General features: G+C 42.9%; 1 protein-coding gene across 2 annotated transcripts in view; it reads left to right on the top strand.

Moving 5' to 3' along the window:
- The first annotated feature begins 3,226 nt into the window (after positions 1–3,226).
- The window catches only part of STK26 (serine/threonine kinase 26), a 32,139-nt gene continuing 20,000 nt past the window's right edge, over positions 3,227–15,365 (top strand). The window contains exons 1-2 of one of the 2 annotated variants that reach the window (XM_054213648.1): positions 3,227–3,495; positions 3,602–3,717. In XM_054213648.1, coding sequence (XP_054069623.1) covers positions 3,676–3,717 — 42 coding nt within the window. In that variant the 5' untranslated portion in view covers positions 3,227–3,495; positions 3,602–3,675. The remainder of the gene's footprint in view (positions 3,496–3,601; positions 3,718–15,365) is intronic. The other variant, XM_054213646.1, reaches the window with a different exon arrangement.

The raw sequence follows: 15,365 nt of genomic DNA, 5'->3' as shown, positions 1-15,365 counted from the left end.
CCCAATCCCAGTCAACTTTTAACCTCCACAACGTCTTTCTCAAGGTGTTTCAAATGTAAAAACTTGAAAGGCATTGGATTTTACCAGTTTGGGATACCATGTATTCCACTTTTATGTGATGTCCCATTAGCTGTTCTGCTTGTATTGATAGAAAGGTGCAAGGAGGAGAATTGTGGATCACCACCATGAGCCCGAGGCAGCACTGCACCGGCCGGCTGAACTGTGCAAAGTCGCCAGAGGGTTTGAAATACCCAGATCCACCCTGATACATGGAAACTGAGCATCACATTTTCTAGACAGATGTGTGAGTCTGGTGGGGTCTTTCCTCATGGTGAGTTTGCATCAGCTCTGCTGGAACCAGATCAGACACCCGCTCCTTCCCTCAGCCCAGCAAATCGCTGTGAGGAGCCCCTGGAGCCCACAGCTATAAGATGCAGTATTTTTCTGTTTAGCAGTGCAAGTAATTACATTTTATTCATTTATGTTTGGAAGTTTGAGAGAAATTTCTACCACTTTTTGTGGTAGGTCTAAACCAGCTAACGCAGTGCAGGCACTCTCAAAGAGCCTAGTATTTTTATTAGCTCCCTGCAGTCTTCTGATGTAAAAATAATTATATTTTCACACCAGTAACACAAAAATAGTAGTTAAACACATGAAACAGTAGAAGGTCTGACTTGGGTCACATCGCTACTGCGAGGCCCTGTGAGCTGTCCTAAATGAATTATAGACCCGCTTTAAGTCTTGGAAAACAGCAGCAACTGGTATTTACAGGGCGGGCTGGGAGGGGGAAGGTCTTTCATACAGCAATATCAGCAACTGACCATCTGACTTTCTTAATGCACAAATTAGAACTTGCTAATTACAGAGTGGCATACAATATTACAAGTCTTTTCTGAGGTGTTATGGTGCCAGCCTACCTCACTTCACAGCCTGGCTCGATGATTCAGTTGTTACATGACGGGCTGATTACTTAAGATTCCCTGACAGATTTTCCTCCCTGGCGTCGCTCACCACATCATGCTGGGACTTTCTGAGTGAGGGAGGAGGGCACAAACAAGTCTTGCCTTTTTGCTGAATATTTTGCTTAGTGCTGTTCCTGCAGTTCTCTTAGCCAATCTGCCACGGGTGGGAGATGACTACAGGAGATAACTACCAGGGAGAATACCTCATCACACGCATAGCAATTGTCTTGCTCTTACTGTTTAAATAAACCTCTTACAGTCCATGCTGCATGCAAGTCAGAAATGCATAAAAGGCCAAAAATCTCAGTGTATGGCCTCAAAACAGGGAGTGTGGATTGGCAGTTAGTACTCATCTCTGGTACGAAGTAAAGAGGTGTCTTCAAGAGGAAATACATGAAGGAGAGTATAAAATCCAGACAAAGCTGAGACAACCAGTTAGCAGGATTCTGGGGAGAAAACTCAAGGTAACAAATGGACAGAAAAAAGAAAAGCAGAGCCTCAGAGCCAGAAGTGGAACGGAGGGATGGTACTGCATTAGCAGCGCAAAACAAAAATCCTCCAATTTCATTTGTCAGGATTTTTTCAGGGGTCATGTTCTAAAGATCATTAAAAGGTAAGAGGAGAAGCAATTTAACTATGTTTGAGCAGAACAAACCAGGCAGGATTTGGAAGTTCCATGAGTGGATGTTCATTCATTTATTTGTTGAACCACTGTACACAATTAAGAAAGCTTTTTGTCAGTAGAAATCCCTCTTTCTTCCCAAATGTTTATTAATAAAAAATATTTTTAAATTAAGTATACAGTATAAACTTTCAGAAAATACTTACCTTAAATATTCCACCCATTAAAATCATCTCCTTATAGTTTCGTAGGTAACTTAGGCATATAACTATCACGTAGAAGCCTTTTAAAAACACGTTATTTTTTAAAAGGTGCAGAAGAAAGTAAATATTTTAATAACGGGAAAGGCTTAACAAGCTGGCAAGTTGGAAAAAAAAATATTCCAGCATGAACCATGAGTCTGTCCTTAACTAACATCACTGTGAGTTTGTTTTTTGGTTCAAACCACAGTGAGTTAAGGATGGAAAGACTGCCTAACTTTGAAATTCTTGGCTTTTGCCTGCTTTAGCACAACCTTACCTTAAACAGAGGTGTTTTGTGTTCCTTGCCACAGTACAATATTTCTCCGAGTCCTAAGGGAGGGAGACTGCCTTCCGTCACATCCTTTCTGAAGGGACCCACCCTCTGAACAGGGTAGCTCCGATATGGCCAACAATCCAACATCTCCAGCTTACCTTAATGTTTTCTTGGCTTTTAGACCCATAAACCTGCGAATCTGAGACAAGTCCCTGCAATACCCATGAGGATATTTGTGGCGGGCTCATGTGATTTCTACACTCTTGCTCAGAAGGGTGAGGGGAAGACCAGTGTGATAAAAGATGTCATTTTTAGCTTTAGCTGGCAAAACTTTCATGTATGGGAATGTGAATCACACACACGAATAGGTGACTCATGTCTGAATGGGAAAAATGTCACCCCAAACCAGTGTTATTTTCTCCTCCCCAGGCCCCGGCAGAAGGCAAGGGGCTGCCCGCCATGGAGGAAGGTGGCGGAGGGGGACAGCAGCGTGGGTCGGGGGTTCCATGGCAGCTGGGGCAGGGCTGGCGGGGAAATCCTCCAACCATCTCAGACTGGGAGCTGAACCCCCATGGCCGCATCAGGTTTGCCCACACAGCTCGCTGCCAGGAGTGCCCCAAGATGAGCACGCACTCCCTGTTTGTGTCGCAAAAACAAGTGAAACCCATCAAATATCCACTTGATTATCTGCAACTATGTGCCTCTGAGGTGCAGGAGCCCGGGGTGTGGTGATGGCTAGCTGTTTGGGGGTACGAGGAGCTGAGGCTGTATGTCTGGCGGTACCTGTCCTGCGACAGCCACTCTGAGGGGGACAGGGCCCTGTGACAGCCCTATTGAGAGGGACAGGGCCCCGTGACAGTCTGTCTGAGGGGGACAGACCGGTGTGACATCGTATTCAGGGGCCCGGGCCGGTGTGACATAGCCCGAGACGCCCCAGGCGCCGCGCAACGTCGCGGTCGGCCCCGTCCCCGAGCCCAGCCTGGCGCTGAGAGGCGGCGGGCGCTAAGGGGCCGCCGCCCCTCCCTCCCTCCGTGCCCGGTGCCTGCCCACCCGGCGCGGGCGGCCCGAGGAGGCGGGGGCAGCTGACGCTGGGGCCCGTGCGGCGGCGGCTCCGCCCCGCCAGGCCGGAGCTGAGACGGAAGAAGCCGCCGCCGCACAGCAGCTGCCCGCCTCCTGCCGGAGCCCGACATGGCGCTCTGAGCCCAGCCCCGGCCGTGCCCAGAGCCGCCACCCCACGGGGAGCCCCGAGCAGCCGCCCCCGCGCCGGGACCAGGACCGGGGAGGGGGGGCATGGGCAGGGCCGCTGCTGGGAACCCGGCGGGCATGGCAGAACGGCGCTAGGGACCCCCTTCCCGCCTGCGTCGCGCAGCTCGGCCCCAGCCCCGCGGCCGCGAGGTGAGCCGGCGGCGGGCGGGGGCTGCCGGGCAGGGCGGGCCGCGGGGAGGGAAGGAGGGAGCGCGCCCCGTGCTAAAGCCGCCTCCCCGCCGCTTTGTCCTTCCAGGCCCCGCCGCCGCCCAGGAGTAGGGAGGCCGAGAGAGGGGAGCAGCGGGCGGCGCCCGGCCGCCGCAGCCCGCCATGGCCCACTCGCCCGTGGCGGTGCAAGTGCCCGGCATGCAGGTGAGCTCCGCGCCGCGCCGGCCCCAAAATGGAGGCGACGGGCCCGGGCTGGGCCGCGGGGCCCGGCTCCGGAAGCGGCGCTTGCGGCCCCACCGGGCGGAGGCCGCCGCTGGGGTGCGGGGTGGGCCAAGCGTCGCGGGCGGCGCGGCCTGGCCGCCGGGGGGCGGCGGGAAGGCCTCGCTCGGCCTGGGGAGCCCTCGCCCAGCGAGGTGGGGGCGGGGGTCGGAGGTAACGGGAGGCCCTGGAGGGACCCCGCTCCCTCGGCGTGCCCCGGGGCCCCGCGTACCTGCAGCCAGCCCCTCGCAGGCCAGGGGTTTCCTCTCCCTCCCTTCCCCCTTTGTTCAGGGTTGGCCGCGCCGCATCTAGGAGCGCGTAAGAGCTCCTAGAACTGATTAAAGGCGAAATTAAGTTAATCGCAGGGTGTGTGGGTGTGCTGTAAATGACATATCGGGCTCGCTGGCAAGCATACCTCCTGCAGGACCTCTCCACCGACCCGCGCCTGCCGCGGGGCCTGCGGCGCAGCTTCTCCCAGGACCTTGCGATTAATGGAAAGGTGGTAAAGGCGAGCTCCGGTGGTGACGGAGGGCAGCAGCCAGCCTGCTGCTGGGAGCCATCACCTGTCAGAAACCTCTCTTCAGCTGGGGATGAGGCCTGCTGTCATTTCTCCGTGTTAGGGGTTGTATCTGCTTGGAAAACAAACAAGCTTATGTGTTACTGATTTTCATCGGAAAGGTGGAATACCGCTGACTTTTCGTTCTTACTCTGCTGAACAGTCCAATAAAAGTTTGGTCAGGGGTCTTTATCAAATGTAAAGGAGCTGAGGATCAAACTCATTTCAGTGTTGTTTGTTGCTTGTCAGGCACTGGCAGCTCAGTCAATGTTTTGAGCTTTCTCTTAACTTCTGGGATAGGCATGCCTGTATAATGTTGGAGTTTTTTTTTAGTTCAAATAACATAGAAGCCTTTATGGTACATCCCTATGTATGTAAGGTAGACAGTAAAGAGTTCAGGAGGTTTCAGAACAGGAGGTTAAAATTTCTCTTGGTCAGGTGTCTTTATCACTTCTGGAAAGTGAAGAATTGATGTATAAACAGTATTTATATATTAATTTAGGCTAGTTACAATACCGAGGTTTGGTTTACCTTTCTGATTTCGAATAATTTGCAGGCTTTCTGCAATTAGTAAGATTTTGGTCTTCCACTGACTTTTTGTTGATGTAAGAGGGTATAAATGACATTTTCTCAGCCTCCTTGTTCAGTTAATGTGTCAGGGTTACTGTTCTCTTGGTACATCCTAAAGAAATTTTGTGATAAAAGATTTAGAGGCTTTAGCCTGAGCTGCTTCTGTCTTTTTTTAAGTATATTTGTATTGTGAGACTTCTGTTTCAAAACCTAAGTCTGTCAATTTTTTATTTTTGTATTTGCTTAGTGTATTGCTGTCCTATTTTTCAATAGCTGCCCTGCCATCACTAAAAGACCTTGAAATCATTTAGAGTCCTGTTTTCCATTGTTAAACCAATAAACTTTATGTAGTAGCATACTTAATTCCACTAGTATTGTTGTTAGTTTAACCCAGACCCTTTAACATGTATCTGTAGGTTTAAAGGATTTTTCTAACTGTTAGATATGTACAGCTGCATAAAATTAAAATATATTTTTCCCTTGGTGACTTTTTTTTTAGTGAAGACTATTGCACAAGTCCTGAAAGTCTTAGAATACAAAGAAATAGAATTTTGCGAAAAACTATTCTGCTCACTCTTTTTTTAGAAGGGTCATAATACAGTTTTTTTTTTTAATTAAAAAAAAAACCCAGCAACAAATACAAAAACCAAACTACCACACCTGTTTGCTAAAACAGGTGGAGTGTGGTCGTTTGAGGTATAAGGGTTCCTTCTTTTGTGTTTTTTAACTTATCTGAACTACTCAGTCAGGATTATCCAAGTGATGATAAAAGCGTCACTGCTTCTGCTCAGTGTTAAAGTAAATGCACGGTGATCGACTGAAGAAGGAATAAACAGGTTCTTCTGTGATGGAAGAAGATCTGATAGTTAAGTTAAAACTGTCACTGTGGGAAAGTGCCTGTAATGGCGAAGCCTTTGTTTTGTAATCTGTGTTGAGGGAAGTGTTTTATTGAATGTAACAGTTGGAAACTGAATTTACCAGAGAATGTATTACAGGTTTGAAGTCTTCAGTTTCATTGTAATCTTGTACTTTCCCTCCTGTTTCATTATACAAAAAAAAGTATCAGCAAAAATCCGTAAATAATGTATTGTATAATTCCCATACTCCAAAAAGACAACTTTGACAGTTTATCACCAAAATATAACTTTTTTGACTGTTTTAAAATCTTTCGTCCTGTGAAGAGTGAGGTTCCCTTTAAAAAAAAATCCGAACATGGAAAATTACAGAAAGTCACAAAGAGTTATTTTGGTGAACTCAAAGCCTGACTTTCAGTACCCTGGCAACAATGGAGGACCCAGAGGTAGTATTACCCATTGCCCTTATGAGTAGTTAGGGAACCATTTGTTTATGTAGTGGTTGTGTTCTGTTTAACCTGTCTTGTGTCCCTAACAGAACCAAATTTTATACCTAACAATTCTTGCCTGTGCAAGCAACTTCCTAAACACATTCATTTCCCTCAATCCTTTGGAAAGGCTGTACTTGATCCAATTGTATGATGTTAACTTACCCGGCTGCCAAACTTCTAAGCCTGTTCAATAAAATCAAAGTACTTGCTGAATGTATAAAATGATTGCTGTGAAGTTGAGCATAATACACCAAATTATGGCTCTTTGTACAGAATCCGAGACTAGAATGAAAGGTTGGTGTAGCTATGTGAGCACAATTAAGGTGTCCAGTTTGTAATGAGTTTGAATGCCAAGATGGAATTTTTATTCAGTACTGTCACTGTAAATTTGTTCTTTCTTCTAATGGGATAGAAATATTCACGCTAGTTCTTAGTCTGGAATGCTTTGAGATATCACAGTGAGAAACTTGTCTGCTGGGACCATCTTCAAGGGATCCAGTTGAGCTCATACGGAGCATTGCTGGATGTGGCTTACAAGAGAGATGTTAGAGCCTACCTGTGTCTTTTACCAACAAAGTACATGTACTGAGCATAAAGTACTGAAAACAGAGCTGGAGTGAAGGTTTTGGAGCCCTTGTTAGTAGCCTACACTACGGCTTTTCTCCTGCCCAGCAGGCAGGATGCATAGTTCAGAGGGTTATGTTTGTTTCAGGTGATCAGAGAGTTTAAAGTACGTCAGTCATTTCAGATTGATGGATTTCTTATTAACTTATGGTATTGGCAGCATCTCGTATGGTACTCCAAAACTGCCTTACAAATGAAAGAGGCTGGAAACTGTTAACTTACAAGTGAGTAACAATTAACCTTTCTGAGGTGGACAGTGAGGAAATCTTTCTGTCAGCATGCTAAATTTCCAAACTAGTCTGTAAACTTCAGCAGTGGAGCATTACTCAAGTAATAAATACCTTTTTTAGCTGATAGTTTTTATGTATAAACTTTCCTGTTTCCTATTCTGTTGTGCAGAATCTTAAGTCTGTGAAATATTCATTCATTAAGTGATGGAAATATTGTTTCTTCTCATTTGCTTGCTTCTTGTCTGTATGTGTGTCTTTGGAACCTGGTTTGGGCCTTTGTATCTCTTTATCTCTGCTATCCTACTCATCTAAACACTTTTTGTTTCCTTTCTCATGGCTTTGTTGATATCTCCTGATCCTGTGTGGCAGCAGTCTTGAGTGTGGCCAGAAAGATTGTTTAGACCTATCTCCATCTGTTTTTATTGGCATTCAGGCTATCTTGCAATAAAGAGCGTAACTTCCTCTAAAAGCAGAGCAGCTAGCAGCATGTGACCTGTCAGCCAGTGTGCTCTGATTCACAATTGTAGGATTGCGTGATTAAATACATACTGGGATGTAAAGGTGAGCTTTGCTCTCCGTGCTGCCAGTTACCAGGCTGGCTGTAGGGCACTGCTTGCCAAACAACCTGAGCCTGGCCGCTGGAGAGCCTCTCCCTGCAGGATGCTCAGAGGCAGATCGATTAGACTCTAGTTATTGGATGATGTATATAGAAAGGTTAAAGAAAAAGTAGCATTTCATTTTGGAAGTGGTCTTTTTCATAGACCAAGAAAAAAAAATGTTTTCTCTTAAATCAGTGCACCTGTAGAAATGGGCTCTGTGTGGTGCCTAAAGCTAGTCTGGAAGTGTGTCAGATTTCGAGTAAACCTTAAGCATTGTGGTTGGAAGAACGTGACTTCTGTTAGGAGAAAGCAGTCTGTTACTGTCAAATGTTTCAATGTTTTGAGGGTGGGCATTAAAGGAACTTAAATCTTTGAAGAAAGATCCATTCAAGGATCTGGTACCTCATTGCTCTCCTAGGAACTGCATACAGATGGTTCCACAGCAGGTTTGAAAAGGCTTTAAACTTATTATTTAGAGACAAGACTTACTTAAAGGAAACTGGGAAGTGTAGTGCTTGCAGGGCACCAGGAGACTTCCACAGCAGAACACGTGCCCCTCTGCTACTTGAAGCAGATATGCATCAAAATATTTGTGGAATTCAACACTGCGGTTGTTCCTTTCCTTGTTGTGCTTGATGTACAAGCTGTATCATACCTAATAGTCTGCTAGCTCAGCTCAGCCTTTATTAGCTGAACTTGGCGCGTCCATCTTGTGCATTGTGGTAAGTTACTCTGATGACAAATAAAAGTAGGGCTCGGTCGTACTGTCTTACTGTTATCAAAGGAGGAGGATAGAGCGAACTCTGGAAAGTGTTTGATACATGGGAGCTGTGTAGGTATAATCAGCTGGAATTCTGCAGATGCTTTTATCAGGCTTAGAAGAAAAAATCCACAGCAGTCTTTTACTAGTACTTTTTGTGCAGATTTTAGTTTAATACACGCGTTAAGTGCACTGACCTGGAATTCGGAGCAAAGCTGCTGAAGCTGCAGAGAGCACGTAAGACAAACTCAACTCGTCTCACCTTAATATCTCTGCTGTTCTGTATTCTCAGTTTTGGGCAGAGAATAATTTCCCCCAAAAGGTAAAAACATTACATCTGAAACCAGACTTTTAGCTTTTAGAAATATATAATTGTTACTTTATTTTGTAGTGGCTTTTTTCTGTGGAATTTAACATTGAAAAGATTGACACTGGCTGGTTTTGAACTCCAGCATCTTACTGTCATGCTTTACAAGTCCTAGTGAAAATTTTCTTTTTATTTTCTCCTTTTCCTCAAACAGGAGAATATATAGCTAGTAGCAGCTCAGTAATATATTGCAATTTGTTATCTAAAAAAATGAAACAAAATTCTTTAGATGCTTATTATGAGGGGAGGATTGTTTTTTTTTTTTTTTTAATATATAGTAACTTTGTGGCACACTATGAAGACTGTATGTGACTGAATGTGCCTCTGCAGCAGTATTTGTCATATGAGACCTATGAAACATCTTAGTAAAGATAGGCAAGTGAATTATCCTCAGTTTTCATTGTTTTCAGTTGTCTCCAAAAGTGAAAGACTGAATTTTAAATCTGTTAGTAAAAGTACCACTCATTTGCTCTTTGGTGATTCCCTTCAGGTTCAAGAAAGGGTCACCAATTCTGAAAAGTGGTAAGATACTATTATTTTGTCTTCCACTTATTCTTAGGAACAGAGTTTAATAACTGACAGACACTTGAAGAGTTCAGGGATGGGGTTGGGGATAAACAGTATGAAGTTGGTTTTTGAAATTTTTCTGTGACAAATGATTTTCTGACATGCTGTAATTAGTGGCTACATGTACGTTGTCTTTGCAGAAATAGAGTTGGTGAGGTATCTGTCATGTCAGGAACCACTGTTCCAAATCCTGATATTTCATTCTAACTTATAATAATTGAAAATCAAATTTCTTCCTAATACTGCCTCACCAGTTTTTACTCTATTTCAAGAACTGTCATTTGTTCTTTAAATTTAAACTTCGAGCAGTTCTTCTAGAGCAAGTCTGTTCTGCTGATTAGATGAGGATCACCGAGCATGCTTCTTAGCTCTGAAGGAGAGACTTAAATCTCATGGGGAGGGTGCCCATCTAGTGATATTCACTGAAATCCCTTCTGCCAGAGGGATTGCTAGCCAAATAAATCTGGCAAAAAGAACTCAATCAGAGGAACTATTAACAAAGGGACTGACAAGGTAACAGTAGCTTGCTGGTGTCAGTCTCGTTCTTCCTCCTATCTCGTGCGTGTGATTTTGCAGAAATAGGCTATATTGATTAGATCCATAGCTTGGGAAAGAACATGGCTTCAGCTTAGATCTTTCTTTGTAAAGAAAGCTTTGAAGAACTGCGTAGTTGACTCTTAAAAGCGTGAAGCCAAGTTTGTCTTGCCAAAATCTGTATTTGAGTGGTCCTGATTGAGGCAGCTTTTCTGGAAGAGCTTTGTGGCGTGATCTGTCTTGGATCTGTGTGAATTCTCTATGCGTTGGTGAAGGAGAGCGAGGAATGAGGAATGTTAGTTATCTGCAGGTTTCGCACTTGCACTGTGGAAGGGGAAGCCTAAGAGCCCAGGGTGGCTTCACTGTTTTCATGAACCAGAAGTCAAGTGCCATCTGTTCGGTCCTGAAGAACGTGGGTTGTTTTTCTGTTCCCCCCTGCTCCTTGATCTTCTGCAGGCTTTACTTTCAACTGGGTACTGTTTTATGTTCTGAGTATTTGAATAATGTTGAATGGGGGGCGATCAGAGGGTGTCTATACTTTGCTAGATGTCAAGTTGTGTTTCAATACAGGCTTCTGTCTTGGGAGCTGAACGCAGAATAATAAAAACAGTGTACAGAGTGGAATGACCATAGGTGTTGTAAAGTGCCTAAATGTAAAACACTGAATGAAAAAGATTGAATTTCTACTGATGTAAATCAATTAAAAACATATAGAGAATTATGAGGGGAGCAAGATCATCTTGCTGTTGATCTCTCACCTAGGAAGGTGTCATCTGGCAACCGGTCATAGCAAGAACATTTTTACATTCCTGCACAGCTTTATTCCAGCCTAGTTGGCAAGAAGAATCTGAATTTTTTTTTCAGGGTGTTTCTCTTCCTTCTCCCCGCTCCGCCTTCCCTTCGCCTTTTATGTAACAAGATGCTTTGCCATGCTATGAATGAGCTGCAAAGTAATTGAAAAAGGATTTTTTTTGAAACGGGCAGGTTGGTTCTGGCAGGGTAGGTTTCTTGCTTCCTTTGTAGCTCGTTTTGAAGTTGCGTTTCTGGTTTTTCATTGTGTGCTTCTTGTAGCTTCAGGCCCAGTATGATTGATATGATCAAGGGCCAGGCTTCCAGAGAAGAGTACAGCTTTCGGGCTTGTGGTCATCTAGCCTTGGGGAGAGGATAGAAATCTAGGATTCTAGTAGACTGGTGTGTTTGCCTTCCTTTCTCAAAATAGTCCTTACTAAAGCTAAAGAAATGGTGTGATACCCTCTAACCGTGGGTTCCCACCGGGGCTTCATTGCAGGCAGTGATTATGCCCGAAGAGTTATCTGTTGTAAATAAACTTGTGGCCTGCTCTTTAACCCACATTGTGTTTTGGAGCCATCCTTTTTCAACCGGTGTTTTTCTGCCTTGCGTTAATTTTGTTTAGCCTGAAAATAAGTAATGACTACTTCAGCAGAGAGATTTAACAGAGATACTTATGTGTGTGTGTTAAACTCGAGGTCTTGTTGTTGCTTTCTAGTTTATGAACTGGCAAGTTAAAAAGCTGGATTTTGTTGTTATTTTTGTTCTATCTGGATTTTAGTACGAGTTTAATCTTACATACGGGAGGAAAATCTGTGTATCATGTTCTAACTTGCACAGAAAAAATGCTGAAATGGCTTCTCAGAGCATTGAGGAGGCCTTTAAAATTTATGTAGCAGTTGCCATTTAGCTGTAGGTACGGAGCCTCTAAATATTAGGAAAATGGTCCAAATGATATAGTTTATTGCTGGCAGAGTTTTGACGTAGTTTTTCCTTTAAATGGGTGTGGCAAGAAAATAAAAAAAAAAATTGTTTATGTGCTGATAAGCAGGCTGCTTGGTGAAAGGAAAGGCATACGGCTAAAAGTAGGCTGCAGCCCATAAATGGTCATTTTTCCATATTCCTGTTAGATGTGGTTTTTGTAATCTGTCTGCAGATTAGGTTTTTCAAAGCAGTTCATAAAATGGAGAGATTACAAATGTTCCTCAGCAATGAGGAATTGCAGTAGTCCTCTGTCTTCTGACTTCTAATTGAGGTGTACAGGCGGTTAGTTCATTGAGGTGGGTTAATTACCATTCAGCAGTCACTTGTCCTGCACCGTTCAGCAAAGGAGGTTAAATTTTTGAAAGGTCAGCTTGTTGAACTCTAATAAATGCAGTGCGGAGTTTGAACACTTTGGCATACCAGAACCTGTTGTTTTCTTGAACTGACATCTGTCTCCATCCGCAGATGTCCATCCTTCCTAGCTATTGAGCGATCTGACACTTAATGTCTTTTTCAAACCATGGTAAAGACCTTGCCACGTAGTTTGTGCTGTTCTCCCTCCCCAAGTTCTCTGACTATATTGGTAGGCCACGCTTCTCAGCGGTGTGGGCAGACTGAAGGATGTGCAGCTGTATGTAGTGGTTTGAGGATTTTTTTTTTTTTTTGAAAGATAATGGGTGGTGTAAAAGTATTGATAGGCAGAATGGAAGCGGAGTGGTACTCCATCTGAAATGTAAGGATACTCAGTTACAGAGAAGCCCACTGACATGGGAAATTTCACTTTGTGTTTCCTCTCCTCCCTGCAGAATACTCTTCATAAATAATCAGTGTAATTTTTTTTTAATTGCCTGTGTCAAAGAGCTGATCTTTGGGAGATGTGTTGTGATTCTTTCTTTTTGCTTGTTTATGCTGTTCGCTAAGCTTCTTCATGTTGTATTACCAAAGTGAAAGAATAGCTATGAATAGAGGAAATGAGTTCAGTGGTTTCCATTTTCAGCACAACATGCTATTGACAGCTTGCGTCTGCCACAGGTCAGAGATGGTTTGAAGATGAGGGCGATTCTTTCCCTAAAAATGTGCGAATGGGTGGGTTTGTGTGCTGATTTTAAAGTTTTGATAGTCGTATGAATTTTCAAGCATCTCGCCTTACGGCTCACTTGATGAAAACAAAGCCACGTGGATTTTTTGCTTGCTTATTTTTGCTTTTGCTTTATATTGAGGTTCTCTAGGTGCTCACTAAAAATGGCAACGAGTTTTGGCCTTGTCAGATAAGGGAAACATTTCATAAAGGGTGTAACAGAGGTTGGGTCCCATTTAAGAACAGCAAATCTCAGATCTAGTTTTTATTACCGACTGTGTAGAAAAGCTCGATAATGTAAAAGTTTGATAGTTCATAAAATCAAATTGTTTTGCTTTTAAAATACTTTTTTCTTCACTATGTATCATACAGTTCCAGTAAATGTAATGAAGTGTCTGCTATCCTGGTATTTGAGTCTTGAACAGGACTGCAGGGTAGCATCAGTTTAGCTACATGCGAAAGTCACTGAGAAGCAGGAGTGCGTGTACAAGATGAAGAAAAAAGATGTCTACAGGTTCCAGCCTTGTTTTGAATATCTGCAGGTTAATTTTTTCTGCTTCTTTGTAAGTAATAATGGATCTGCACCTGTGCCTTCATTAACTTCAAACTATTCAAATTTTTATATGTGTGTGTGTGTATATAGAGATATATATATACACACATGCCTGTGGCACTGTTCGTGTGAGTAACTTCATTTGTAATAGGATTTAAAAATAAAATTGGTGGGGTGAGGTGGGAAGGAGCACCAGGAGTTAAAATCTATCACTACCTGTGGTGGCTTTATTGTAAAGAAGAAAACATTCCTTCTGCAGGTATAATATGGAAATATATATAATATATGTGAATATATATTGTTATATAATAGAATATGCATGATGTATAATTAATGTGTATATATAATATATCTGAAACTACATGCAAATAGTGTATGGAAAGAAATTCAACTAAGAAGAACGTATCGGTTGATTAAGACATTAAGAAGTTGCATATCCAATATTACTCCCTCTTAGTTTCATTTTTTTGGGGGCTCTGAGCAGAAGAAAAACTTAAAGATACTTTATTATCTGAGAATAGGTAAATGTTTATGAATGGACCGATTACCTATGATTTCACTGTGTTCAACCCAGATGCAATGTAAGAGTCAGATGACTGCTGAGAATAGATGAAATGTCTTAACTTTTAATCTGTTTTTCTTCTATTGACTTTCAAGTGTCTTTTTTACTCATCGTATTTCAGGTCTTCATTCTTAAGACAATAAAAGGTATCTTGGAGACTTTACAGATAATAAACTAGGCCTCATAATTGCTGTTTAATTTTGTTAGCCATAATTCAGACAGTGGAACTTAAAGAGAAATGGTGCGGTGCATACTGACTTCAGCAGCAAAGTGGGCATACATTCCTGATCTGGCATTTTAATGCTAATGTAACTATGAGGCTGTGCAACAAATTAATTACTGGGGTGTTTTTTTGGTGGAGGGTTGGTTTTGGTTTAGTTTTAAATGTTTTGTCATAAGATAACCTCCTCCTTTTCCTCAGCCTTTCTGTAAGATGACTCTTTTCCTTATAGTTCACCTTTGACTTCTCCCTGGCTATGAAATCAGCTTTTTTATTTTAGTGAGCAGTTACTTGAAATGACAGTCTTTTAAACACACAGGTAATTCTGGTGGCTTGCAAAGTTACCAGAACATGTTAGGGTGCTTTAATAGTGGATACTCGAAAAACATACAAGTAGACATTCTGGTCTTCTCTTACCAACCTTTTATAAAATCTTTTGAGTTAATTATTGCTTCTTTATCTAATGTATATTTGAGTAATGTCTCCCAGTGTAGGCAAGCTAATCTGTAGTGCTGCTGCAGCTTGGAACTTTTGTTCCAAATAAAGCCTGTGAGATGCTTGGAAATCCAGACAGTATAACAGCATTTCAGAGTCAGGTTTTAGAAGCATTATTAAGACGACAGGATATGCATACTCACATCGACAGACTGCTTAGAAGAAATCTCACAAGACTATGTTAAATTATTTGCTTTGGATCCTAGAGGATCCTGGGTTTGATCTTGTTAGATAGAAGGCATTAGCTCAGTCTCTGTCCAAGATTCTTTGAAGCTTTGGTTTTTCATCCAGTTGTACTTGGCACCCTTTAATGGTATTCATTGATGAACCTTCTTACAAGACCTGTTTCTGTGAAAGAGCTGTCCTGTACTGACAGATCCCGAAGCGGTCCAACATAGATACTGTTTCTTCTAATTTGGTTTATGTCATTAGATATCTGTACAGTCATGGAAGTTAGATATTCGGTGTGCTTTAACTTTGCTTCAAAGGAAGAAGGCAGACTTTGGAGAACAGGTGTGTGAAAGGTGAGTCAACAAGTCAGTCTTGCAGCAGAACGCAGCCGGGGTGTTGCTGCATAGCCGTGTTTATCAGAATAGAAAGAAAATACTAATGTAAGCCATATTGGCTGAATATTTGATGCAACTACTGCAAGTATGCTGGCAGAAGTTCTGCTCTAGTGTTTTCTATTTGGGGCTTCTGAGCGGGCGGTTGGACTAGGTGACCTCCTGAGGTCCTTTCCAAGCCGGATTACGCTGTGATCC

Source organism: Rissa tridactyla, chromosome 9, assembly GCF_028500815.1.
Source record: "Rissa tridactyla isolate bRisTri1 chromosome 9, bRisTri1.patW.cur.20221130, whole genome shotgun sequence".
Classification (NCBI taxonomy): Eukaryota; Metazoa; Chordata; class Aves; order Charadriiformes; family Laridae; genus Rissa; species Rissa tridactyla.
This window is presented reverse-complemented; position numbering and strand designations above follow the sequence as displayed.